At 30.8% G+C, this 27,223-nt stretch overlaps 2 protein-coding genes across 8 annotated transcripts in view; one reads left to right on the top strand and one right to left on the bottom strand.

Moving 5' to 3' along the window:
• Positions 1–27,223, top strand: part of LOC139482342 (lipoxygenase homology domain-containing protein 1-like) — a 75,310-nt gene that overhangs the window by 10,092 nt on the left and 37,995 nt on the right. For 4 of the 7 annotated variants that reach the window (XM_071266187.1, XM_071266189.1, XM_071266188.1 and 1 more), the window contains exons 5-19: positions 861–1,007; positions 1,646–1,819; positions 3,833–3,998; positions 4,403–4,647; positions 5,248–5,383; positions 6,086–6,221; positions 7,094–7,196; positions 19,778–19,910; positions 20,303–20,695; positions 21,111–21,358; positions 21,682–21,817; positions 22,404–22,561; positions 23,191–23,229; positions 25,246–25,403; positions 26,492–26,565. In XM_071266187.1, coding sequence (XP_071122288.1) covers positions 861–1,007; positions 1,646–1,819; positions 3,833–3,998; positions 4,403–4,647; positions 5,248–5,383; positions 6,086–6,221; positions 7,094–7,196; positions 19,778–19,910; positions 20,303–20,695; positions 21,111–21,358; positions 21,682–21,817; positions 22,404–22,561; positions 23,191–23,229; positions 25,246–25,403; positions 26,492–26,565 — 2,446 coding nt within the window. The remainder of the gene's footprint in view (positions 1–860; positions 1,008–1,645; positions 1,820–3,832; positions 3,999–4,402; positions 4,648–5,247; positions 5,384–6,085; positions 6,222–7,093; positions 7,197–19,777; positions 19,911–20,302; positions 20,696–21,110; positions 21,359–21,681; positions 21,818–22,403; positions 22,562–23,190; positions 23,230–25,245; positions 25,404–26,491; positions 26,566–27,223) is intronic. The other 3 variants (XM_071266192.1, XM_071266193.1, XM_071266190.1) reach the window with 1 other exon arrangement.
• On the bottom strand, positions 9,665–15,509 carry LOC139482298 (putative leucine-rich repeat-containing protein DDB_G0290503). Its single transcript, XM_071266100.1, has 2 exons — positions 12,919–15,509; positions 9,665–10,698 (listed from the first exon to the last, which is right to left on the bottom strand). The coding sequence occupies exons 1-2, from the start codon at positions 15,056–15,058 to the stop codon at positions 10,598–10,600; spliced, it is 2,241 nt and encodes a 746-aa protein (XP_071122201.1). The 5' UTR covers positions 15,059–15,509; the 3' UTR covers positions 9,665–10,597.

Consider the following 27,223-nt stretch of genomic DNA (forward strand, 5'->3'; position numbering starts at 1 on the left):
ATCCACATTATATTTTGAGAGGACAGCTGTTATTATTTCATACTTTATACCTGACAAACATTTTCAACTTAACATATATATTAACCAACACAAGAGAATGTGTCATAATGTATGCATCCTAGGTCTAAGATCAGTCTGTCGGTCTGTCCATCTGTTCGTTGTTCTTAACAAATTGTGTCCGCTCTACCTCTCGAGAACCATTAATATTTCATACTTTATACTTGGTGGGTCATAATATATTGAAGGCATGATTCTAAAAATATGTGACAAATATCAATTGGGCAGCACCTTTAAACATATTGTTCAAACATCAATCCATATATCCAGAAGTCACCTTAGAGTAGTTATCAATGAGTTCACATCATGCAGTCATATCACTATTATACTATGAAAGTAAGATGAGAATATTTATCAGTTTTAACTTAAAATCTTAGATCAAAATCACACATGAGACTATGTAATAACTTCAAATAATGCTTCATATCAGATTATCCATACAACTTATTTACCCCACGTTATTGACAGCGGGGCCCACAGAGATGGCTCCCATCTCAATGATATCTAGTTGCATTTTCTAACTTTGGTTTGCCTCAACCAAATGTTATGAAACTTATACACAATATTTATAATCACAAAATTTGGAATGGTTTCCAACTTGGGTTGTCTCTCTTTTACAGTTCTTAGTTATGTCTCCTTATAATGTTATATCCAAGTAGGGAACTTATCTGTCCCAATGATAAATTCTGCGTTTAACTTGTAAATGATCAATAATTTCTTATTCATATGGAGTATTATGATAAATATAGTTCATGTTTATGTGTTGTATCTTTTTAATTACAATTCCCTTTTTTAATCTATAGAGAAATATGTGGAACAGACCATCAAGTGCCTCACCTAGTTTACGAACGAGGAGAATAAAAGGACAGGATGACGGAGGGGATAAATCTGTTCTATATAAAGTTGCCGTGACAACTGGAGATAAAAAAGGATGTGGTACGGACTCAAAGGTAGATAATCCTGTGTATAGAAATTGATAAAAATTGGTGACCGTCAAATCCAAAATTTACGGTGGCAACTCTTTAAATATTCCTATTCTTATGCTATACGTTAAAATGTTAAAAATAAAACATTTCAAATATATAAACATTGACTGCAATTGCCAACTGTTTGTCAACTGTGGAATTGATGGATGACATCATCCAATCAAAATTGATGTTACATACCTAATTGTTTAGATATAGTAATCCCATTATCCATGCTTTTATTAGGATTTTTCATGCAGTACAATAACTCAAATGTACATTACACAATAACTGCACAGTACCGTTACTCAGTGTTGGAAGAACAGAGGTAGATCACAGTTGTAGATCCGTAAATATGTCACTCTATAGATTTGGGACTTCAATCATGGAAAACATCAAATATCATTATATCATACACTACTGTAGGTTGTGTTTATAGTTTGGTTTCTTTTTAGTACAGCGTGTTAGGACAACTTTGTGTATTTTAAAATTTTGACCAACTGATTGGTGTCAGTCATATTTTTGTCTACTTTTCCAGTTTCACAAATGTATTAGAGAAAAATATTTTTCCATGATTATAAAGCAAAGGATTCTGTCATGTATTTTGTTTTATTTTCTTAAAGGTGTTTATAACATTGAAAGGAACAAAAGGAAAAGTGAAGAAACACAGATTAACCAAGAAAGCTGGTTCTGTCAAATCTAATAAAGATGTAGCCTATAGATTTGCTAAAGGAAGTACTCATATCTTTAAAGTCAGAGGGCCAGAAATTGGGGATTTAAAGTCCATTAATATTGAGGTTTGTACATTTTTGTCGAGCCTTTGACTTTTGTCGAAAAAGCAAGACATAGCAATCCTACATTCCGGCTGCGGCGTCCATAAATATTCACATTACACACACATTTGTATAAATTTCATCTTTCTCAGGCGAATGTATTCAATAGTTTTTATCCAGAATGCATTTGTCTGACAGAAGAGTACAGGGACATCATGGATGTAAGGTCAATTATGAGTTGTCTCCCATGTATTCATCAATGGATTAAGGTGGCAGAAACCAGTAATTTTACAATAAATCTTCAGAATTTCATGGATTTATGATTTTATTTTCTTGAAAATTCATTCAAGCTTATATACAAATAAAATGTATGGTTTCAAGGAACTAAGATGTGTGCGTGCTTATGTAAATATATAGAAAACCTTTAAATGTGGGTGTCTGTCCAGCATGCAGATTTTAAAATTTATAAATGCATTGCAAATATGGCAAAAAATGTGATGCTCTGATACCAATCTAATGCTCACCTGCAGAATCCTGCTAAAAGCCGACAAGAATTTTAGGCAAAATTCAAGAGATAAAGGATATTTAGTGAATTATAGCCTTGTCCGAACCTATCCTTACCATCAAAATCTCAAGATATTTTTGTTTACAAAAAAATGAATATTTCCCCCACTTTGATTGGATGCCGTCAAGTGAGGAGACCACAATTTTGACATCTGATTGGACCCATGTGTGAAGGAAATCCCCAACCTGTGTATGCAACTACTTACATGTGTAGTACACTAGCCTAGAATTTACATTCATTTATTTTTTTTAGTCCACATAATGCAATTATATATGTCAATGCTTAACTATAGCAAAATTTCTGTGTGGGACACATGTACTGGTACACCAAAACTGGTACCTGCCACCTAAACTATGGACATTTCTTTGGTAAAATATGAGTTGTCTCCCATAAATTGATTTAAAATGAGCCAAATCATGGGTATTTATTTGGTAAAATATGAGTTGTTTCACATATCTTTATTTAAAATGAGCCAAATCATGTGTATTTATTTGGTAAAATATGAGTTGTTTCACATATCTTTATTTAAAATGAGCCAAATCATGGGTATTTATTTGGTAAAATATAAGTTGTTTCACATATCTTTATTTAAAATGAGCCAAATCATGGGTATTTATTTGGTAAAATATGAGTTGTTTCACATATCTTTATTTAAAATGAGCCAAATCGTGGGTTTTTATTTGGTAAAATATGAGTTGTTTCACATATCTTTATTTAAATGAGCCAAATCATGGATATTATTTGGTAAAATATGAGTTGTTTCCCATATATTAATTCTAGTGTATAACTTTTGTAATAATCATTTACTTATGTTAAAAGCAACAACTAAAAAAGAAAATTACAGATTGTAGACAATAGAAATTCTATGATTTTTCTTGACTTAGTTTTTAGCTCACCTGGCCATGAAGGGCCAAGTGAGCTTTTCTCACCACTTGGCGTCTGTCGTCCGTCGTCGTCGTTAACTTTTTACATTTTGAACTTCTTCTAGAGAATCACTGAATGGAATGAAACCAAACATGGCATGAATGTTCCTTATGAAATGCTTACCAAGTGTTGTAAATTTGTAGCCGATCTATCATCCAAAATGGCCTCCAGTTGGGGACTTAGTATAACATAGGATTCTATGGGAAATACATACAAAAGTCTTCTTCTAAAGAACCACTTAATTGAAAGAAACCAAACATAGCCTGAATGTTCCTTATGAGGTGCTGACCACGTGTTGGAACTTAGTAGCAGATCCATCATCCAAGATGGCTGCCAGCGGGGGACTTAGTTTAACATAGGACCCCATGAGAAATACATACAAATGGAATGCAATTTTAAACCAAATTTTATCTTTTTTTATATAGTTTCAAAAACCCAAGTAGAGTCAGGTGAGCGATACAGGCTCGCCTCTAGTTATTATTTCCAAACGGCAACAACTTTATTTTCTTTCTTAACACAAGAACTACAATATATTTAATTATTTTCAGACAAATGCCAAAACGAAAGAGGAAGCGTGGTTTCTACAGGAATTAGAAATAGAACATGTGAAGAAAAAGAAGAGATGGGTGTTTATTGTAAATAAATGGTTTTCATTATTCCATTCAGACCAGCAACTTTCCAGAGAACTCTATCCTATGATTTCTTCTAATACTAGTATGTATCTTAGGTGCATGATATATAGATAAGGGAAAATCATGCAAATAGCACATATAATTGGGGGTTGGAGGGGAGTCATCCCAAATTCTCAAAGAATATCACTCTAAATCCAGAATTTAGGAAAATTAAAAATCCTGAAAATATTTATCATTCCCTTAGTCCAAAAGGTATAAATCAGGAATTCCTTTAAAGAATGACCTAATTTGGGCATCTGGAAAAGGGTCCTTTTGGCTTTTATATGATTGTGTATTTTAAGTCATAAATTAACAGACAGAAATCAGAGAGGAAAAAAAAAACATAAATTATATGATGGAACAAATGAAAACACTGACTGATGACATGTATTACAAAACTTTGTATTATGACACTATTTTAAAATATTATTTTTTACATTTTCACAGCCTATGAAATACTCGTTGTGACTGGGGACAAAGCAGGAGCTGGAACAAATGCTAATTGTTTTATTACTATTTATGGAAAATCAGGAATCACACAGAAAATATCATTGAAAAAAGGAGGAAAAAGTGAATTCAAACAAAACAGTAGTACAATTTTTAAAGTTAAATCAAATTGTGTTGGACCTATGAGGAAGGTCCGTCTGGAACATGACAATATTGGCATTATGCCAGGATGGTATGTTGAAAGGGTGAGTACTTCTAACGTGTTATATGTTTATCTTAGCTGTGTAGAATGCTCAATGACAAAATTCAAAGGGCATTATGTTTTTTCGGTCTGGGCATCCATCTTTCCTGCATCAGGTTATTGTTTTTAGGTTAAAGTTCAAGGTAGTTTTGATGAAGTTGAAGTCAAATCAACTTACTTAGTACACATATTCCCTATTTTATTATTTTAATACCAAATTGAGTTTTTACCCCAATTTCACAGTCCACTGAACATAGAAAATGATAGTGTAAGTGGGGCGTTCATGTGCTATGGACACATTCTTGTTTCACATGTCTTGTTGGAGTGATTTCTCATTGAGATATAAACCTTAGTTTTTATTTGATTTTTTATTTCTGATTTATCATTATTGTTATTGTCACTAAAGAAATAAATTATGTTTTGTATCATATTTCATTTTGCTTTCTCAATGTTTCATTTTAATTTTTTCTTCATTGGTTTTGAAACTGTTCAATCAAGTTTATGTTACACACAAAAAACAGACTTTTTCACTCTCAATTTTATTTTATTGCTGAAATTTATGGATATGTAGTTTTGGATTGAAATTTTACCATATATGTTATAGGTTGTTGTAACAGATATAAAGAACCCTCACTGGAGATATTTTTTCCCTTGTGGTCTATGGTTATCAAGAACAGAAGGGGATGGCAAAATCAGTCGAGATTTAGTCGGAAGTAAAGACGAATTTGCACTTCGCAAGGGTAAGTAGTAAATTAAGATCATTTTCTTCTTGTAATACTGGGGAATCATTTATTTTCAGAGAAGCAATTTTGGTGGATTGAGGGAAAATTATAAATTCGTTGATATTAGATTTTGTTGTTTTGCTGAGGTCTTCATCCAAGTCTATGGAAAACTTGAAGTGAGTAAGAGACATTTAAATTCTTGGATTTATACCAATTACCCAGGAAATTGAAGAACATTAGTATCCCAAGATTAATAATGAACCTGCAGAATGTGTTATTTATTTTCTAGTTATGTTTATAATGTTCTTCTTTGAATTTTCAAATAGCTTTTGGAAGCTATGACTGGATCATCTAGAGAAATGAATACATTTATATATTTTTCTTGATTTATCCATATCAGCAACTCTCAGAAATGAAGTTCTTTAAGTCACAGATGTGAAAAACTAGCAAGAAATTCTGGGAAAATTATTCTGGACGTAGAATTTCCCTGGAAAAAATCAATGAAATAATAGGACATGGTTCTATGAATATTACAGAACTTTTATTAACACTTTAGAATTGTATGGTTAGGTTTTGTGAAAGGATTAGCATTGAAAACAGCTTCATGAAAATTGCTCTGTCTTTATATAATAAATTGACTCAGTGTAATTGAAAATTTGTTGTAACCAGTTTATCATATGCATACTGTAACTAAATTAAGCACTGTTTGTTTTTTGACAGATTATAAATACAATGTTACATTATTTACTGGTGACAAGCCAGGAGCTGGCACAGATGCTAATGTCTGTGTTACATTGTTTGGAGAAATGGGAGACTCAGGAGAAAATTTTCTGAAGAAAGCCTTCAAAAGAAATAGGTTTGTTTATGTTAAATAGAGTTATATCCCTTTTCATAGTGAAAGACTGTTCTATTCATAGATTTTTCTCGACATTCTTAGTTTTAAAGTGTATAAATATACAAGTGGAACATCTTCCAGGCAGACTTTTATATAGGTAACATAAACAAAGTTAAATATTATTCTTTATTTAAAATTCCCAGACAAACGACCCCTAAATCTTGCTATCATAAAATGTTGGCAGATGTTCCTGGTATAATCAAAAGTCAATACTGTAAATTCAGAAATTATTGCAAGGTTTTATTATTGTGAAAAATGCAACTGAAAACGCAATAATTTAAACTTGCATTTTGAAATATTTTATACGAATAAAACAGGATTTTTCTCAAAATCGTAAAAATTTAAATCACATTTAAGTCTAAAATGACAAAATCGCAATAATAAATTATAAATGCACGCAATAATTTCTGAATTTACAGTATTATATCTTAGAAATTGAGCATGAACTCAACTGTTTTATTTATTAATAAAAAGTCTTGTTAGCAGTCATGATATAGCTATGAAAGGTTCCAAATAAAAGTTTAAATTAACATTTTGCATAAGCTTTGATCTGTGTGTCAAAATTTTATATTGAATAGCATCTGCAAATTTAAAGGTTTACAGATAAAGACAATTGGAAATTATTGTGAAAATATTTAAATTTGTATGGTACTTAATTTTGTAGATAATCAAAAATATCATTCATTTTTCAATTGATTTGTTTTATGCAAAGTATGGAACCGCAATTTGAATACCCAATAAACAGTCATAATTCCATGAATAAAGAATATTAAAATCAAAACATCTACATTAACTTTGTGTGTATCATTATAATTTGTTTTCTTCTTTTCCAGTAAAAATGAATTTGTTTTGAAGACTCCATGTTTAGGAAGAATAGAAAGACTTCGTATAGGACATGATAATACTGGATTTAAGGCAGGATGGTATTTAGAGAAGGTTTGTACTCAATCATCTACATAATCCAATCTATCTTTCTGTCTGATTACGTTGACTCATCAGTTGTTCTAAAAATAGTGACAAAAATATGTCCATTCTCATGCTCATCAGTAGTCACCTGTTGGTAGATGGACTTAATTTGCTTATAGCCACTGCTTTTGAACTTTGGTGACTAGTTGTCTCATTGGAAATCATACAACATCTCCTTAATTTTGTATTTGTAGGTTTTTTATGCCCCACCTACAATAGTAGAGGGGCATTATGTTTTCTGGTCTGTGCCTCCGTTCGTCCATCCGTCCGTCCATCCGTCCGTCTGTGCCTCCGTTCGTCCGTCCGGTTAAAGTTTTTGGTCGAGGTAGTTTTTGATGAAGCTGAAGTCCAATCAACTTGAAACTTAATATACATGTTCCTCATGATATGATCTTTCTAATTTTAATGCCAAATTATTGTTTTGACCCCAATTTCATGGTCCACTAAACATAGAAAATGATAGTGCAAAGTTCAGGTTAAAGTTTTTGGTCAAGGTAGTTTTTGATGAAGTTAAAGTTACATCAACTTGAAACTTAGTACACATGTTCCCTATGATATGATCTTTCTAATTTTAATTCCAAATTAAAGTTTTGACCCCAATTTCACGGTCCACTGAAGTTGACTGAACATAGAAAATGATAGTGGGAGTGGGGCATCCGTGTACTATGGACACATTCTTGTTTATTGTGTACCAAGTCAGGCTATCCTTACAATGCATGGTTTGTTGTTTTTCTATTTTCTCAGTGGAGTTGGTTGTGGTGGTGTTGGTCTTGTCAGTTGTTCTTTTTTAGGGGTCTTGTGCAGAAGCCGAGCTGTCTAAGTAGTCCTTAACTACTGTATCACTACCCAAGGTTGAGAGTTCAAATCCTGCACAGGGCAGGCGCACTGGACTCCAATCTTAATTGACTAGAATTGTCAGTTTTTCTACAAAAAGTATTTGATTCTCTCTGGGAACTCTGGCTCCCTCTACCAATTAAAACTGATTGCCATGAAAACACACAAAAGTGTTGAAAGTGGTGACCTATAGTTGTTTATTTCTGTGTCATTTGGTCTCTTGTAAAGAGTTGTCTCATTGGCAATATCTTTTTTTTTATATTAAACACCTTTCCACTAATCAATCAATGTAATCTATTATTATGCCTCATCAGTTTGGATTCAATTTTGCTGTTCAACCCAAATGTATGTGCAGTATCTAAGCTATGATAAGAATTAGAAACAAATTCTTCTCATGATTCAAGGATTGGTCATTATTCTTAGAAAATGTTGATCTGTTTTGATATAATTAACTAGTGAATTCTATTTAGATTGTATAAAAATAAGAAGTTGTGGTATAATTGCAAATGAAACAACTCTTCACCAGAGACCATATGATGAAGAAAGATAACAACTGTAGGTCACAGCATTGTCTTCCAGTGTTTGTTTTGTTTGTTTTGTCTGATTTTTTTCTTTGATATGACAACCCTTAGTATTTTTCAACTGATATCAGCATGATCAGAATTGTAGTAATCTGAGGAATACATTCATTGTTTGTCCAGACCGTCACGGCAATATAGCATATGGGATGGGTGCTTGTTCATTTGTACTACAATGTTTGAACCTCTAGATGTTTATTTATTATTGTGATCTTGGGAAATTAAAGGGACATAACTCTCAAATGACAGAGATTAGCTGACTCCAGTTGATAAATACACAGCAACTCCTTTCTGTCATGGAGGTGATAGATCCAAAGGAGGAATTTACCAATGGGTACCAATTTTTGTGGATTAAGTAAAAATTGTACTTTGAGAAACCGATAGATAATTTTTACTTTGTTGAATATTCAAATTTGTGGATGACCTCTACCCAGGAAATCCATGAAAATTGATTCTTTTACAGTATACTGCATAAGAAGTAATAATGATCTCACATTCTCCAAAAATGATTTTTTGCTTGTAAATGCAATATGGTCATAAGCATGATGAGTTTTGAAAAAAATCTTGATAGTTTTGCAATTTGGAATTTTTTAAGAAGCAATATGGTTCAGTGACAATCAATTCAGAATGATGATTCTAAAGATTAATTATTTTGCACTTTTTATACCCCACCTACGATAGTAGAGGGGCATTATGTTTTCTGGTCTGTGCCTCCGTTCGTCCGTCTGTGCGTCCGTTCGCTTCAGGTTAAAGTTTTTGGTCAAGGTAGTTTTTGAAGAAGTTGAAGTCCAATCAACTTGAAACTTAGTACACATGTTCCCTATGATATGATTTTTCTAATTGTGATTCCAAATTAAAGTTTTGACCCCAATTTTACGGTCCACTGAACATAGAAAATGATAGTGCGAGTGGGGCATCCGTGTACTATGGACACATTCTTGTTTGTGTAGATATATATATATATTTAAAGTATGGCCTGTAACAGACAGTAGAATTTATACCAAGAACACGAAGTGAAACAAAAAATCAATTAAAAAAAGATTTGTTTTATAATTATATACATCAATTCTAAATATAACATAACAATTTATATCTTTTATAAAACAAAACAGGTTGCACATAAGCAGTGTTGTCAGACTATCAATCTTATTTACAAGTGATCCTTCCTTTATCCATCATCACTGATAGTTCATCATTCATCTTTCCTTTATCCATCAACATTGAAACAGATGTAATACCTCTGTAAAGTGCATTGAACTAATTTCAATTTCAAGAAATTACAATGCACTGAATGCAGCCATTTATCACCAGTTAAATATTTTCTTATCTTAAAATTATTCATAATTGAATTGTGTAATTCTGTAGACCCCCAACAATGCATGATTTATTCTCTTATCTTCTACCCCAACAATTACAACATTTTAATGATTCAGATGCAACAGTTTGGTAATTTCCTGTCCTCTTATAAATACTAAACTAAAATAATGTGAAACTGATAACACTAATTGTTTGGGCCAGATTGCAGCAATATTATAATGAAATAAAAATAGATTATGTGACCCAAGAAGTTGTTATATATCTTATCTTTGCGATTATTTGAATTCATTTTTACAGATTTCATGATTTTCTAAAACCTAAGTATTTAATAAATGACAAATTTGAGATGTTATTTGAATAGAACAGATGGAAGTTTCACGCCCCATTTCCCTTTTAAAAAATATCCAATCCAATAATCCAATAACTAATATGTACAACATTTTACTCATTTTCAATTATTTCATTCAAAGTCAAATAATGAAAAGTACAGCCAGTGTTTTATAATATGCCATAAACTTTAGCACTCAGAATGATATTTTAATGTTTTTAACACAATTCCTCCATCATACTTTGCATTCCACTGAATTTAGCACTTGCCAAAAGTTTTTATCCTAGGATATTTTTCTCCAATTCCTGCTGATACTATGGTAAGGACAAACCACATTCATACCAGCTCGGTGTCGGTGTCATGAAGGACAGGAATCCTAAATGTGGCTTCTCATCCCACTGTCTTCTCATGAACGCTGAAAAAAAGAGATAGTAATTAAAAGTCGTTCATGGTGTTGGTTGTCTTTAACCAAACCTATCTTTCATCAGAACAAAACAGTGTTATTAAATAGTACTACTGTAATACACATTTTTAAAGCCTTAATAAATTATGCAATTTCACACAATAAAATTAAATGCTGGAAATTTTTTAAATGATTTTTTTTCTCAGCATATGACTTTTGTTTTATTAAACTTGTGATTAAAATAAATCTTGGTTTGCTTATTTGATTTACATTTTCAATTTTGTATGTAAATTGATCATGTGCATAACATTTATCATTCAATCAAAAATTCATCTGCATGTACATACTTTTTTTTATCAAAATCTGCTTTTTATTAAGTAGCCATTATACAGTCAAAAAAATCATCTGTATACTTTTTTTTTTTATATCAAAATTCACTTTTGAAGAAACTTGGATAAACAGCAGATGAGAAGTATAGAATTTTACACAGTTTTACCACTAATTAAGGGGGTAGACCTTGGTTCAGGGAGATAACTCTTTAAATCAATTAAGCGTTTGTAAAAGTCAAGTTCATCAATGTTTTTTAAGCATTTACCTGAAACAGATTAAAAATAATCTATGTAACCTAGAAGCTTAGAATATGTTTTTGAAAATGGTTGACACAAACGTACTGATGATTTTAAGAGTTATTTTCCTTAACCTAGGTCTACCTCCTTAAATGGGGTATAGCATTTTTTTCCATCACCAGAGAGAATGTGAAGTATAAAAGATTTGATTGTTCATCTTGTAAAGTCTGTATAAAAATCATAATTCCTGTATTGTATATAACAAAGTTAGAATCTCTTGTGTATAATTACTATGTATATTAGTACCTCACACCCAAAATAGTGAAAAAAATCCATAAAGAAGAAAAGAAAACATGGGGGAACTAATAGAATAAGTAAAAAAAAAATATGCTACATTTCTAATTTTGTTTTTTTAAGGGGTAAACAATCTTACCTGATTTGATTTCTATGTAAAAAAAGTAAATAAATTGACATAAATATGTAGAAAGAACTAAAGGAGCAACCATTTAACTACATTAGGGAAGGGGTATTGGTTTTTTTCTAAAAAAATATTCTCATCCCAAATTTGATGAAAAAAATATTCTGAATCCCAATTTTCCCCATACCAAATTTTTCTGACTCTGACTCAAAAGAACCCTTAAAGTTAATGGTTGCTCCCTGAATATTGAAAACATGTTTTACTATGGAGCTGCAATATCAAACACTTCATAAGTTAAGTGAATTTTCCAATATTTAAAAAAAACAACCATCCAAGGTTAAATATTTTAATTATGACAACATGTGCATGGTTGTTGGTTGTAATTTGCCACAGAAATTCCTGATAATATCTAGATAATTTATTCCATTTATCTGCCATGTAGAACCTATTGGGATCTGATAGGTACTTAAGTAATATCATATTATAGAATTTGATAGCAATACTGATTACATGCATTAAGGTCAATCCAAGGTCAACCACAGAGAGCAGGGGAAGAGCTTTAACATGTTCCCTAATTACTGTTATATCTATGTTTATCTATGTTTTACATATTGTAAATTAATAATAAGACTTGATCTGTTTTCTGTCAAGGTCTTTATTTCTTAGGTGCAAAAATTAATAATCTCTGTGTTGTGGTTTTGGGGGTATTAAAAATTTGTATGCAAGGGATTAGTAATAGACTTTCTACAATTCTCTTTCTTTTATTTCTTTTTCTTATTAATTTATATATTTACTGAAAATTGCCATGATCCTGAATGCCCCAGTATACTGATTGCACTTGTAGATAATAACAATCTCTTAGTTATAGCAGCAAAAATGTTAAAGGGGTAAAATTAAAATTTAAAAAAAGGAAAATAAGAAGGAACATGTAGCTAGATTAGAAGTTATAAGAGCTTGATCTGGATTTAAATTTATTTTTGTTCTTTAAAAATGAAAAATGAAAAATCATAAAAATAAAATGAACAAGAAAAAAAGAATTCAGGAACACTGTAAAGCAGAACAGATATAATATGATCTGAAGTGAAATGAATAAAAAAAACATGGACATGTAAAATAAAAATATAATTTTAAGAAAATATTTTTAAAATTGAGTTGGTACCCATTGCTTAAAATATAAATAAAAAAGAATTGGGGGTGGGGGGAAATGTCACTTACAGCAAACCAACACCACAGACATGTTATATTTACCTTTCATTCCCATAGCCGATGGGAATTCTGTATCCACTGTCACACCATTCTCAGATTCTCCTCCAATGAATTGGCAATGATCCTGTCCATGGCCGTACTGGTCACCAATGTCCAGAAATTCTTCGTCCAGGGAATTTCCCAATAATATTTTGTATCTTGTGGATGTGCACAGTTGGACTCCAACGTAAGCTCCAAGTCCATTCTTAGATATCGGATTTCGTTTCACATATTGTTGTTTGTGACAAGAATTTTTCAACGAATGGTGAGTGAAATTAAACTCAATCCAACGATTGTGTCTGAGTTTTTGCTCCAAGTGAATGAGTTTCATCACCTCTCGCATTAGGTCATAGTTATTTTTCATCAAAGTTTGATTCCGTTCAATTTCCAGAATTCTCTGTGCATGATCATGTAGTGAAGTAAGCTGCCAATCAATGCTCTGTGTTTTGGAGTTCAGTTCAGCAAGTTTTATATCTAGTTTATTGTCACCAATCGTAGAATTTTTCTGCAAAGTGGACACTCTGCCTCTAAAGAACATAAATTCAGTCTCAAGTCCTTCTAGTCTCGACTCCAAACTTTTCGTGTTCATTTTCTGCGTCATTTCTTCTTTCAGACGATTCTCTATTTCGGTAATTTCAGATTTGACGTTTTCAAAGTTGACATCGGTTTGATTATGATTATGCATAAGTGTTTTCTTGAAGTGATTAAGTAATGTTGAAGATAAGTTATTCTGTCTTTCAAGATGTGACAGTTTGTTTTCATATGAAGCAAGGTTTGACTGAATACCCATGAGAGATAACTGTAAGCCAGATTTGATGTTTTCCACTTTGGTTTGAATTTTAGTATCCAGGTATACATCATTTGTGTAACTGTCTATTCTTCTGTCCATTGATTGCATTTCAATCTTTGCATTGGATAGGGACGTGTTTATCTTTCGTAGGTCATCAGATAAGTTCAACTTTTTGACATATTCTTCAACCTTCTCATTTTGTAAAGTAAAATTTTGTGAAATTTCATCAATTCTGTCCTCCAACTCACTCGACTTGACTTCTTTGGTCAAATATATTTCATTGCATTTATTGGTAATTGATTTCAGTTTGATTTCCATTTCAATACTCAATTTGTCAATTTTCTCATCGAGGTCTTTTGCCAAATTATTTTTTGCAACATTTTGTAAAATTTCTATAGTTTTCTGTAAATTTTCTACAAGAATTTCTGATTTCTCAGAAAAGTTGTCATTGGTTTTTTCAACAAATTCAATTTCTTTAGTTAGATTTTCCAACTGTTGGATATCTTTCTTATTAGATAAAATGGTAACATTGCCCTCATCAAGACTGTGCAGAGTTCGAGCCATACCTTTAAGTAAAGACTCATCATCTTTAGTAACACTTTGGTCGGCCACCATATTAAGGTGATTTTCAGGTTGAACTACATCTTCAACAATGTGATTACCAACTTCGTCAGAGGAACCAATTTCCTCGGTTTGATCTAGAATTTTAATTGACATCATGTTTTTCATACTTTTAAGTATTTCCTCCTTTACATACTGCATCTCAGCCAAAAGCATAGGTTTGATAGACGAAATAAGTGTTTCTTTGGAAATTTTTTCTTCTTTTTCTTTTTCTTTTCTTATTTCCTCAGTTAGATCTCTCCTTAAATCTTCCTTCATTTGTTGCAGTTCAGCCATAATTAAAGGTCGTATTGGGTCAAGTAGGGTGTCTGGTTCACTAATGTGTTTTTCAGAACTTCCTTCTCTGTCCTTGGCCACTGCTTCCTCTAAAGCTTTTATTCTCTCATCCATATGTTTGTAATAAGTTGACTCTTTAGCAATAACTAACTCCAGCTGTTCAACTTTGTCTCCATAACGATTAGAATTTAACACAATTTCCGGTAGTCGAATCTCTAATGCACCAAGTTTAGTCCGAAAATGATTGAATTGAGATTCCATGGAATGCATTTTTCGTACAACTTGTTCATTCATATTACAACTACTTTTTATGCTGTCTTTAGGAATCGTTAAACTTAAAACACACGACTCCTGGACATTTGTCTCTAATTGAGGGGCTCCATTCACAAAAATAATCCATGCCATCAGGAAGAAAAATTTATAAATTTCTTTGCAAGAAATACTTTCAAATTCCATTTTGTTCTAAGTATGTTAAGAACTGTAACTGTTAAAATAATAAATCCTTCAGGAATAAGAGCTGGTCATAACAGTAATCTCTATTTATATCTCCAGAAAATTTTCTTTAATTTCTTTCCTCAGTCACAAGATAGCTCAATTATAAACATTACATAATTCATCTAGAAACCAACTTTCAATTAGATTAGACTACATATCTCCTTATTATAATGATCAGAGAATTGTTTCATATCACTGTCATCTCAACAGGAGTGTAGATTTCAACTTAATGTTCATTTCTCCTTATTCATTTACTTCCGACTATCAGCTCTCTTTAAAATGTTCTACTGGATTCCTGTCATCACTTATACTGATATGATTTGGTTTTCATCAAGTTAAGATCTTGTTTACACATGTTTATATTAGAGGGAAGTCTTTGTCTACAGTGTGTAATCTATTGCCAAAAGCTATTAAGACATGGGGAGGTGCTCTCTATGATCTCCTCTCAAACCTAATAGCTTTGTCACCTTTCCAAAGAGTGGGAAAAAAGGAATACAATACAAGGTTAATGGTGTGCTTTAATTGTATTGTTTATAATCCTTAAAAAATAGCACTTTCAGATTCAATTACAGTGAGTTGATTGTAGGTGTTATGGTAAAATTTTACCTATAGCTCAACCTGTTTTTAAAATTGTCAACACAATAGGGACATTTAAATTGACCAGTTGGTATTGTTAGATTTAAATATACCTTGATTCTACCTGTACAGATTTTTATTCACCTAACCCAAAGTTTCAGCATGCTTTTTTCATGAAGATTTTCTTACCTAGGATTATTCTATTAAAAATTGATAGGGAAGAAAATAATTTGGTTTTCATTGTTTTAAATCCCTGATATATTTGATTTATCAATTTTTTACCTAAAATTCTAAATCAGTAAAAGATTAAAATAAATATGTATTACTATGTTTGAAAATTTAAACTGTTTTTACACCAAAATGCTTCTTTAAAATTCGAACCCTTATACATAGTATTGTCCAGCTGCCAGTGAAACAAGAAATAGCTGTTCAGGGTGTTTACAGTTTAAATTTTCAGAGGGATATGTTGTTTTTTTCTTCACATGACCCTTCAAGATTCTCATTTTGGATTATTATTTGCAATGTTTTAAATCTTTTGGTGTCATTGTGCATACAATATTGGATTTATTTTATTTGAATTCACTACTCAGACTTTTTATAGCAATTTTGCTTCTTAAAATGTGATGTGTTTCTTTCAAGATTTTATTGTCATGAAGGACATCAAGGAGGAAATAATTCATTCAAACCGTTTTGTGGGGCTTACATATGATGTTGTACATATAAAATTCGAAATAATTTTGGAGTATACCTTGCTGTGTTTTTTCTTTGAAATCTATTATAATATTAGTGGGAGTTTTGTGCATAAAATGCTGTGTTCACTAAAGGAATTCAATTTTTCATACGATGGGATTTAGTTATGTCAAAGATTTAAAGATTTCAAAACTGGAATTCAAGTACAGGAGATATAGTGTGAGTTCATCCAACATGTTTCTGTGGCTTTAAATGTGATTTTTGAAATATTCATTATTAATTTTGGGATCTATTACAAATTTAAGATGATTCCCTATTTAAATGGGATCTTGGAAATGAAATAAAATGTTAAAGTAATGCAGTGGATATAGTCTAATCTAGTGATAAAGTGAAAAATAAAAGTAAAATATTCTAAAATATTCCTAACGTGAGGAAATGTTTTTTAAAAGTGAATGTGAAATTGGAAATAGTCATTATAAAATTCTGAATCAAATATTGTTTGATTTGGAAATTTATTATAGGAAATGAAATAAAATGTTTACTGTGGATATATTAAAATCAGGTGATATATAGTAAAAATATAAATAAAATATTACAAAATATAAGTGAGGATAACTATTTGGAATATAGTAATGGAAATGATTCTGAATTATGTATAGATTCTGCACCTGTTAAATTAGGATGTATATAATTGGAAGTTAATCAGAATTTATACTATGGATTTAGAAAAAAATGAATAAAATTGGGAATTATTTAAAATCATTGGAATTCTGGATGAGATGTCAAATATTAGTGTAAATAAATTAATGAAATTGTTTATTCAAATATGATTTTGAGGTTTCATTAAAGTGAGTGAAATATTACGACTGGATTATTTAGGGTATTAAACACTGCTAGTAGTGGCTATGCAAACATTTAGATGAAATGTAGTGCATTTTAGGTCATGCAATTTTAAATTACATGTAACTGCAAGAAAATAAAATATATGATATAGTCATTCTTGTTTGGCTTGATCACTCATAAGATTTTGAATGACAGTAAAATAAAAATCTCTCAATAGAATAATCCTAGGTAAAAAAAAGTTCAGGAAAAAAGCATGCTGAAACTTTTGGTTAGGTGAATAAAATTTTTTACAGGTAGCATCAAGGTAGATTTAAATCTAACAATACCAACTGGTCAATTTAAATGTCCCTATTGTGTTGACAATTTTAAAAACAGGTTGAGCTATAGGTAAAATTTTACCATAACACCTACAATCAACTCACTGTAATATGTAAAAATAAAAATGAAAACAGATGTGCTTTCTAAAAAAAATTTTTTTTTTTAGGATTGCTTGAATTCTTTATTTTATACAAATAATTACCTCTTTTTTTTCATTTTTCATTTAAATATATATTATATTTCTTATTGTAAAAATATTATCATAGCAAAGTCTCATTAAAGTGAAATTGGTTTTTTTTTTTCTTTCTTTGCCATTCTTTCTGTAGGTTAATAAGAAATTTGGTGAAGTTCTATTAATACATATATGTAGGATTAATTCATTCTCATGTTTTAATATTTCATGTCTAAGGACCAGTCTACAAATAAAATAAAGTTAGTAACAAAAGTTCTGCAAAATCTAGTTTTCACTATAGGAAGTAATTTTTCAAATTATTCCCCATAATTGTTGAGTGGGCTGCACTAATTAGTAGTTAATTGAATGGCAGTGAACTGGGGAGGATTTATCAGAATACAAGGGTGTCCGATGAACGTCTTTAGCTCAGTCTTATCTCATTGTATCAACTAATAATATGTTCAAATGTTAATCTCCCCAATCATTAGACAAGCATGTTGTTTATTTATGGGAAGGGTCAGTTTTCTGTAATATTTCTTTTCTTATAGCTGTGAAAATAAACTGTTTTAGATGAGAAAATATAATAATTTGACACCCAAACATTTCTGTTTTGATAAAAGCTGTGTCTTGTTAGGTTTTATTTTCTCAGAGGAAAATGGATAAGACATAAGTAAAGTGTTTTATCTTTTCTACAATGCATACAATCTGTCAGTAGAATAATTTATTACATTGAGCTTGTAAAATATAAATTTATACTTAAAAAATCAAAAATTTGAAAAAAGCAAGTCTACCTGTTAACCTTCAAGAGGTTCTAAGAAGGAATTCTTCCCAGATTAATTGTACTATGGACAATTTGTTTGAAAACTTTAATATACAACATTTGAAATATAATATGTTTTTTGATATTACATAATTACAGAGAAAATGATGAAAAGACAAATTATGTCAATCATGCAAAACATTTGAATGATATTACATTGTGTACCAGATTTATATTATGAGTTAATTTTATGCTAGGGAATAAATTGCTAAGAAAATCATTCAAATTGCTGAACTTTATTCTTTTCTACAATACATGTACATATAATCTTGCAATATTATAATTTATTGAGCAAGAAAGATGTTAATTTTATTTTCTTGGTATTAACTATCAAAAGATTTATTAATTTTGATTTATATAATCTCATGGGGAGAATAACATTAAAGAAAGGATGTTTTTTTTATACTGATTCTCCCCCAAGTAACAAGATTTAGAAAGTATGTTTAAAAAAAAAAGATGATAATAATATATTCTTAATTTTAACCCCAAAAAAAGAAAAGATATTTGACTCACCTGGTGAGTCACTTCAAATGTTTTAGGAGAACAATACCTGTATGAGATTTTAACACATAACACCAAATAAAGGGTTTGATTAAAAGAGGGACGAAAGATACCAGAGGGACAGTCAAACTCATAAATCGAAAATAAACTGACAATGCCATGGCTAAAAAAAGAAAGGACAAACAGATAAACAATAGTACACATGACACAACATCGAAAACTAAAGAATAAACAACACGAACCCCACCAAAAACTAGGGGTGATCTCAGGTGCTCCGGAAGGGTAAGCAGATCCTGCTTCACATGTGGCACCTGTCGTGTTGCTTATGAGATAACAAATCCGGTAAATAGTCTAATTAGGTAGGTCACATTTATGAAAGGGAAGGGGATTGTAGTTACGACGTAAGGAACATATCGGATATCATTTGTGAAACGGTTATTCCATAACGGTCAACCAACTTGTGATGGCATCCGTAAAGTTTATGGTGTCATGGCTCTCCAACTAACAAAAATAGAAGCCTAAAGTATTATTAGAACAACTTTACTGGGAGAAGACTTTATAAGTTTGATTAACTTGTGTCTCATCCCTTTTGCACATTTACGCAAATAAAATATGTTTAAACTAAACTTTAGTGTATATCGAAGTGTATATCGGGCTTAACTGGATTACAATTGTGGCACATTTTTTTTATAACTTATATAGACCAAATGTATTCTTTTAAACTCTAAACTATTAACAATTTGATATTTTCTATTAATAGGTGATAGTAGATGATTGTCAGAACAATATTGTGTATGAGTTTCCGTGTAATCGTTGGTTTGCCACAGATGAAGATGACGGACAAATATCACGAGATCTGTTGGTGGGAAAGGGAGCAACCACTTCTGCCCCAGGTAGTTTATTGGCAAAGAATTACTTCCCTTGCCAAACAATGTTTATTTCTGGTCTTGTGGTTAAGTAAATGAATGAAAGAAATTTGAAAACTTATAAATCTGATTAATTAAAATGGATAAAACTAAATATCAAAATCAAAACACTTTATTTTGGTTTTAACAAAGAGGAGATGTGTAGTTAACATCAATGAGGCAGCAAATCAACAACTAATAAAATCCAGAAAGATCCTAGGCACACTCAAATATACACCATTAAATCTAACATCTAAAGATCCTAGGCACACTCAAATATACACCATTAAATCTTTCCAAATATTTATCAAACATTTGAAATAACCAAAAATAAATTAAAGTCCTCTCTTTACAATAAAACTAATTTGTGTATCATGCAGGTATTCCTTATAAAATTACTGTGTCTACTGGTGATGAGAGAAATGCAGGAACAGATGCTCGTGTTTTCATAATATTGCATGCTGGGAAAGAAAGCAAGGAGAAAAACAGTAGTAAAATATGGCTGGATGGTGGCAGCTTTGAGAGGAACAAAACAGATATATTTGATATTGATGTGGCTACTTTGTTAAGTCCGTTGACAAAAATAGAAATCGGCCACGACAATAAGGGTGTGGCTGCTGGTTGGTTTGTGGACAGAATTGTTGTGTTATGTTATGCCACAGGATTAGAACAAGTGTTTCTGTGTAACAAGTGGCTGGCTACGGATCAGGAAGATGGGTTGATTCAGAGAACACTTTTTGAACAGAAAGCTGTTCGAAAACAGCGGGAGAAAAGTTAGTATGAAAAATAGTGTTTTAAAAGATTTTATTTCATTATATTATTTGTCATGTTTCTACAAGTCAGCATCACTAAAACATCTTCAAGTTTTGATTTTAACTTTTTTATTCGAGGTAAGGGGGTTACATTTTATAAGTGTGTTTTAATGGAAACTTTATAAAACTGTGAAAGTCATTTGAATAAAAATCATTTTGTAGTAACTATGTCAGATATTTTAATTGCATGTTAGTGCTACTCTATCAATAATGCTATATTACATTGTAAAGCTCACAACAGTTATATTACACCATAGAAAAAACAAAGACGAAGCAACACAAACTTTATCAAAGTCTAGGGATCAAGTAGGGTTCTGCTCTTGTTTTTAATTTGGATTTTTTTAATTTTTATAAACATTTCTATATAACTTTTTAGAAATGCCATGGAATATTTGGATTTACACCAGTGACATGAAAATGGCGGGAACAGATGCAAATGTTTACGTCTGTGTATATGGTGAAAAAGGAAAATCTGACGAAATGTTGTTGGAAAACAAAACAGATAACTTTGAACAAGGGAAAGTTGATTACTTCAAAAGGAATGTTATAGACATTGGAAAACCATACAAGATCAGAGTCTGGCATGATAAATCTGGCATGTTCTCGGGATGGCATTTGGATAAGGTATAGAATATACAAAAAAGTTGATATTTTTTTTATTTAGACCTTGTATTGTATTCAAAAGTTGATTCACATTAAGAGTACCTCAATATACATAAAAAAAAATACCTTAATTTACTCATAATGACCTTTCTTAACATTTATATGTCCTTGCTTTACATTTTAATTACCTTGATTCAAATGAGAATTACCTATATTTACAGTGTCATCTTTTTACATTCAGTGTCATCTTTTTAACATTCATTGTCATTTTCTTACATTAAGTGTCATCTTATTACATTTAGTGTCATATTGTTGCATGAAGTTTCATCTTTTTACTATTACAGGTTGAGATGGAAGAGATGCTTACAAAAGAGCGTTATAATTACAACTGTGGTCGTTGGTTGGCAGACGATGAGGATGACCATGAGGTTGTGAGAGAATGTCCAGCTACAGGACCAAACATTGATAAGCCACTTCCATGTAAAGTTGCTCAATTTTTATTTTTCAACTTTTGAACATTTGAAACAAATGCAAGATTGATTATTTTTAATTAAAAAGGAAATGTAGCAAACAAATAATGTTATTTGAATTTAAGGAACAAGTTTTTTTTCAAAGACACATTTTGTCTCAAATTTTGCAATAAAAAAAAACATTGCAATATTTATGAATTTACAGTAAATACTAATAGAACATTCAAGGTTATCTGAACTGAAATTATTCAAATGAAAAACTGGTCACTATGAGTTACTGTGATTCCCTCCAAAACATCTAGCTTTATATTCTATTGATTATTCATGAGAAGATTTGTAAATCAGAGCATTATCACCTTCAATTACCAGTAATGACCCTGTTTCACTGGAAATCAATATCAATATCTGATTTTTGAGAGAGAAAAAAATCACATAAAAAAAACCAAAATAATTTTAAAGAAAAAACCAAAGTTTTAAAGAAGTAAATTATATATTTCCTTTTCTTTCTATTAATATCAACAATTCAGTAAAAAAAAAGACTTGATATGAAACAGATTCCAGAACATTATCTTTAAACTATTATTCTCTATTTTCAGTGGTGTTTTATATGGTTGAGATCTACACAGGCAGTGTAAAGTATGCTGGAACTGATGCCAATGTCTTCATCAACATATTTGGCGAACTTGGTGATACAGGACAAAGATGGCTACATAATCCAGTCTCCACTAATATCAATAAGTTTGAAAAAGGACAGGTAAGAATATTAATTAGAAAGATAAAGTTTGGCTAGGAATTTGCTGTGATGTTGAATAGTGTAGTCAAAATAAAATGATATTTAGTATCTTTGTAAATGGTAGAAAATTGCACAATAGAACATACACAATGAAATACTTCTAACAGAAATTATTGATACAAGTCAATTGTATTTTATTTGAACTCTGCTTGCTACAAACATGAAATTGCTCCATTTAAAACAAAAATGCAATGGAAATATTTCTTTCTTTATTATAATATATACAAAGAATTATAATTTATCATTATTGAGTTAAATAGTATAGATACTGCAATGTTTATACGAAATATTGAATGATTTTATGAAAGAAACTAATCTTTGTATTTAATTAGTATGACATGACTGACCCTTTTCTAAGTTTTACATCCATCAATATGAATTTATCAGATATACTTTGATTTCTGAGATGACCTTTCACTTAAACTTTTTAAACCTTTCTTTAAAATGAATGAAAAAAACAAATTGTGTAGGAAAACAAGGAGATTGGTTTATTTATTGCTTAAACACCAGAATAAATACAATAAGAATGACAATAGGTTATATAAAAGATTTAATCTTTGCTACATTTATATTTTGTCATACCCACACAGCCATCAGAGAAGGTTGGAGCATGTTTTGAAACATCCAGTGTAATCACATTATTATTTTTTATTGGTGGTAGATTGTTACCTCCCCTAAATGAATGATTATCTCCCATGGTTGAATGGGCTCATAGAAATCTTGCATGCATGTAAAAAAATATGTTGTTCACTAGATAGTATGATTTAAAGCTTGAAATTAGAAAATGGAAGAATTATTTAGTATGGTTGAATTTTTGTTTGTTAAATCATTTGATTCTAAACTCAGAATTGAGATTCACAAATCACATTGTATTTATAAAATCCACAGATGTGGCAAGCTTTTATTTTTTTAATACTGCTAAGATATATGTATACGTGTGCAATAGAACTGTATGAAATTTCATGGTAGAGGTCCTTGTTGTTTATTGTTTAAAAATATGCATGATAGTAGATGTTAGATTATGTGTACTGTAGGTTAGCTAAGTTTTATGCCGTAAAAGAGGGACGAAAGATACCAGAGGGAAAATCAAACGCATAAATCGAAAATAAACTGACAATGCCATGGCTAAAAATGAAAAAGACAAACAGACAAACAATAGTACACATGACACAACATGAAAAACGAAAGAATAAGCAACAAGAACCCTACCAAAAACTAGGGGTGATCTCAGGTGCTCCGCAAGGGTAAGCAGATCCTGCTCCACATGTGGCACCCGTCATGTTGCAGTAACTGTTTTGGCTTTTAGATAATTTGATGTTTGTAAGAAAACTATTGTTAGACATTTTTTAAAGCATTAAAATTTCTAAGTTAAAATAATGAAGAGCACAAGTGTTGAAATAAAGATATTAACCCTGGATTTTTATGAAAATTTGCAGTATGTTCAGTAAAGATAGCTATCTTATATTTATCTAGGCTTTGCTAAAATGCTTTTTCAAGATGCGGTCTGTGGCTTCTGATATTATTTGTTTGATTCAAAATATATAAACATTTTTTCAGTTTTCTGTGTAGATAGAAACTCCTTTTCCCTTATATTCATCTAAGCTTATCTATCATATGACAAAACGATTTAATTCTTCTGTATTGTTTCATATGGTTTTGGAAAGACTTAAGTAACTTAAACTAACCCCAGTCTTAACAAGGTCAATAACAAGACAAATTTGAAAAAATCAGAAAAGACTTTGTTTTAAATAACATCATTTATTTCTAATTTTTTTCCCCCATGTTATATTTGTAGCGCAGGGAAGGGATTCTGAAGTGTTGTTCTGTAAATTCAGAAACATTGTCAGGTTTCAAACAATAAAATCTCGCATTTATAATTACAGAAGAGATTTTCATGTATAAAATTTTGCAATCGCATTATTTCTATTTCGCATTTTTGCCATTGGTCAAGCATGCATGCTAAAAATTTCTGAATTTACAGTATTTGGATGACAACCAACTAAAATTTAATGAAGAGATTTTTATGCTTTATTTAGGGTTAGATATTTAGTAGGTCCTGCTAGATTTGCTTTATTATCTCTTATATGTCTTAAAAAAAAATTTGATATGTTAGATTTACTTTTATGTCATGTTACTTGGTAGAACCTTATGGTAATGCTAATGGGTTATCTTTTCTTTGTAGAAAAAAAAGATGTTTTTTTGTGAAAATTGCTATTTACCCTTTATGTTAGATATTCATTAATTATCTTCTTGGTTTGTATAGTCTTTCTTAATATTACCACAACAGAAAAGACAGTTTTTTTTATTGGTCAATTCAATATTATTGAAAACAGGAATTTACAACTTAATCACATTGAAATTATGTTTTGAATAAATAAAATCTTGAGTTATCTCCCATCTTTAATCTTGCAACAATAAGAAAGTACCATATTTTTATTATGAATATCTAAATATTGAAAATATATTGTGTATTCTACTATTAGAATTTGAACTTAATTTATTAGAATGTAGTTTAATTAACATATTCTTATAATGATATATACTAATATTTGCATTTGTAGATTGGTAGCTAACAGATGAAAACAGGAACAGAAAGAAAACTTATTGTGCATAGAATATTTATTTATCAAAATTATGTTTTGTAGAAAGATGTATTTAAAGTTGAGGCAGTGACTTTGATGGGCCTTAAGAAGATTGTGATTGGTCACGATGCCAAGAACCCTGGATCTGGTTGGTTCTTAGATAAGGTCATTGTCAAGCAGGATGGCAATAGTAAATACGACACAACGTTTACATGTGAAAGGTTAGAAATTCATATCTTTATTCAAAGGCATATTTTTATGTCCCACCTACGATAGTAGAGGGGCATTATGTTTTCTGGTCTGTGCCTCCGTTCGTCTGTGCGTCCGTCTGTACGTCCGTCCATTCACTTCAGGTTAAAGTTTTTGGTCATGGTAGTTTTTTGTACTTAGTACACATGTTCCCCATGATATGATTTTTCTAATTTCAATGCCAAATTATAGTTTTGACCCCAATTTCATGGTCCACTGAACATAGAAAATGATAGTGCGAAGTTCAGGTTAAAGTTTTTGGTCAAGGTAGTTATTGATGAAGTGAAAGTTACATCAACTTGAAACTTAGTACACATGTTCCCTATGATATGATCTTTCTAATTATAATTCCAAATTATAATTTTGACCCCAATTTCACGGTCCACTGAACATAGAAAATGATAGTGCGAGTGGGGCATCCGTGTTCTATGGACACATTCTTGTTCTGTCATGAATTTTATGCAGAAGTTTATGCTAATTATGCTTCATATATGGGCATTATGTTTTCAGGTCTGTGAGTCCGTCTGTTTCTTTCGTTCGTCCGTCCGTCAGTCTGTCTGTCTGTCCCGCTTCAGGTTAAAGTTTTTGGTCGAGGTAGTTTTTGATGAAGTTGAAGTCCAATCAACTTGAAACTAAGTATACATGTTCCCTAACTGCCTCTATTTTCCATTCTCAATCAGTACTAATTTGAGGTTTTATAAAATTATTTCTGGTTTCCCTTTGTTTTATTTTTCATGTTGATAAACCATGTCCATGGAAAATTAAAAATATCTCTATGTTTGAGGAATAACCAAATGCAACAAGAGTTCAATTATTTTGTTAATGACATCTTCAAATGATTTGTCTGATTTTCCTGTTCCTTTTCTAGTTTGTATTAAAAATAGCCGCTACACATCAAGCAAAAACAGCTTATCAATATAATTATATCATGCATAGAGTTTGTTTTTATTTTACAAGTTATTTGGTCTTCTTCGCTTAAGAAAGTTTAATTGTTTCGATAAAGTATCTCTTATGTTTGTATAAAGAACAGAACTTATATATTATGTATTTTCTATTTCAGATGGTTAGATGCTGATGAAGATGACGGTCAAATTGTCAGAGAAATAACTGCTACAGGTGTCCAGTTGTTAAGCAGTAAGTATTCAATAAACATTTTATGACCTTTTTTTGCAGATATTTGAATTTGTTTTGTTAGTGAGAATTTTTGAACATTGAGGCTGATGATCCTTAAATATATATAGCTTTTACTTTGCCTGTAGATATCTTCAGATAGCTTTGAATTGTTAACGTTTATTTTCTCAGGATTAGGCCAATTAAAATTAATTGATAGATTTTCATCCCGCCCGCCCCTCTGAAATCTTCCCGCCCCGATTTTTTTTATTTTTGAAAAAATTACGATTTCCGGATTTTTTTCATTTCCGTTACCGGTAACCGTCGATATTTCGTTTCGTGTAAAACTTCCTGTTTTAAATTTCGGTTTTCGTATTGGATGATTAAGTAGATATATTCTGCTGATCTATGATGACAACATCATTTACTGAGAATAAATTAAAAGATTGATTATGAGAAGGGCGTGAAATATTCGCTGTGTCCAAGAACGCAAATCGCCGTACACTATGTCACAAATGACAAATGTTTGCGAGTAAAACACCTTGGATTTATTCTATTTATACAATGACTTTGTGTCAAGAAATTTGGACTGTGAAGGAAACCCAAAAGCGTCAGAATCGTGGAACACATAATTGACACAAGCATGAACTTTTTAGAATAATGACCGTATATTGAGTTCAGA

Source organism: Mytilus edulis, chromosome 7 (assembly GCF_963676685.1).
Source record: "Mytilus edulis chromosome 7, xbMytEdul2.2, whole genome shotgun sequence".
Classification (NCBI taxonomy): domain Eukaryota; kingdom Metazoa; phylum Mollusca; class Bivalvia; order Mytilida; family Mytilidae; genus Mytilus; species Mytilus edulis.

Coding starts and splice junctions, on each gene's coding strand:
- LOC139482298 (XM_071266100.1), bottom strand. CDS start 15,058: ATGGAATTTGAAAGTATTTCTTGCAAAGAAATTTATAAATTTTTCTTC. Junction 10,699..12,918: donor ATCGGCTATGGGAATGAAAG/GTAAATATAACA, acceptor TCTTTTTTTCAG/CGTTCATGAGAAGACAGTGG.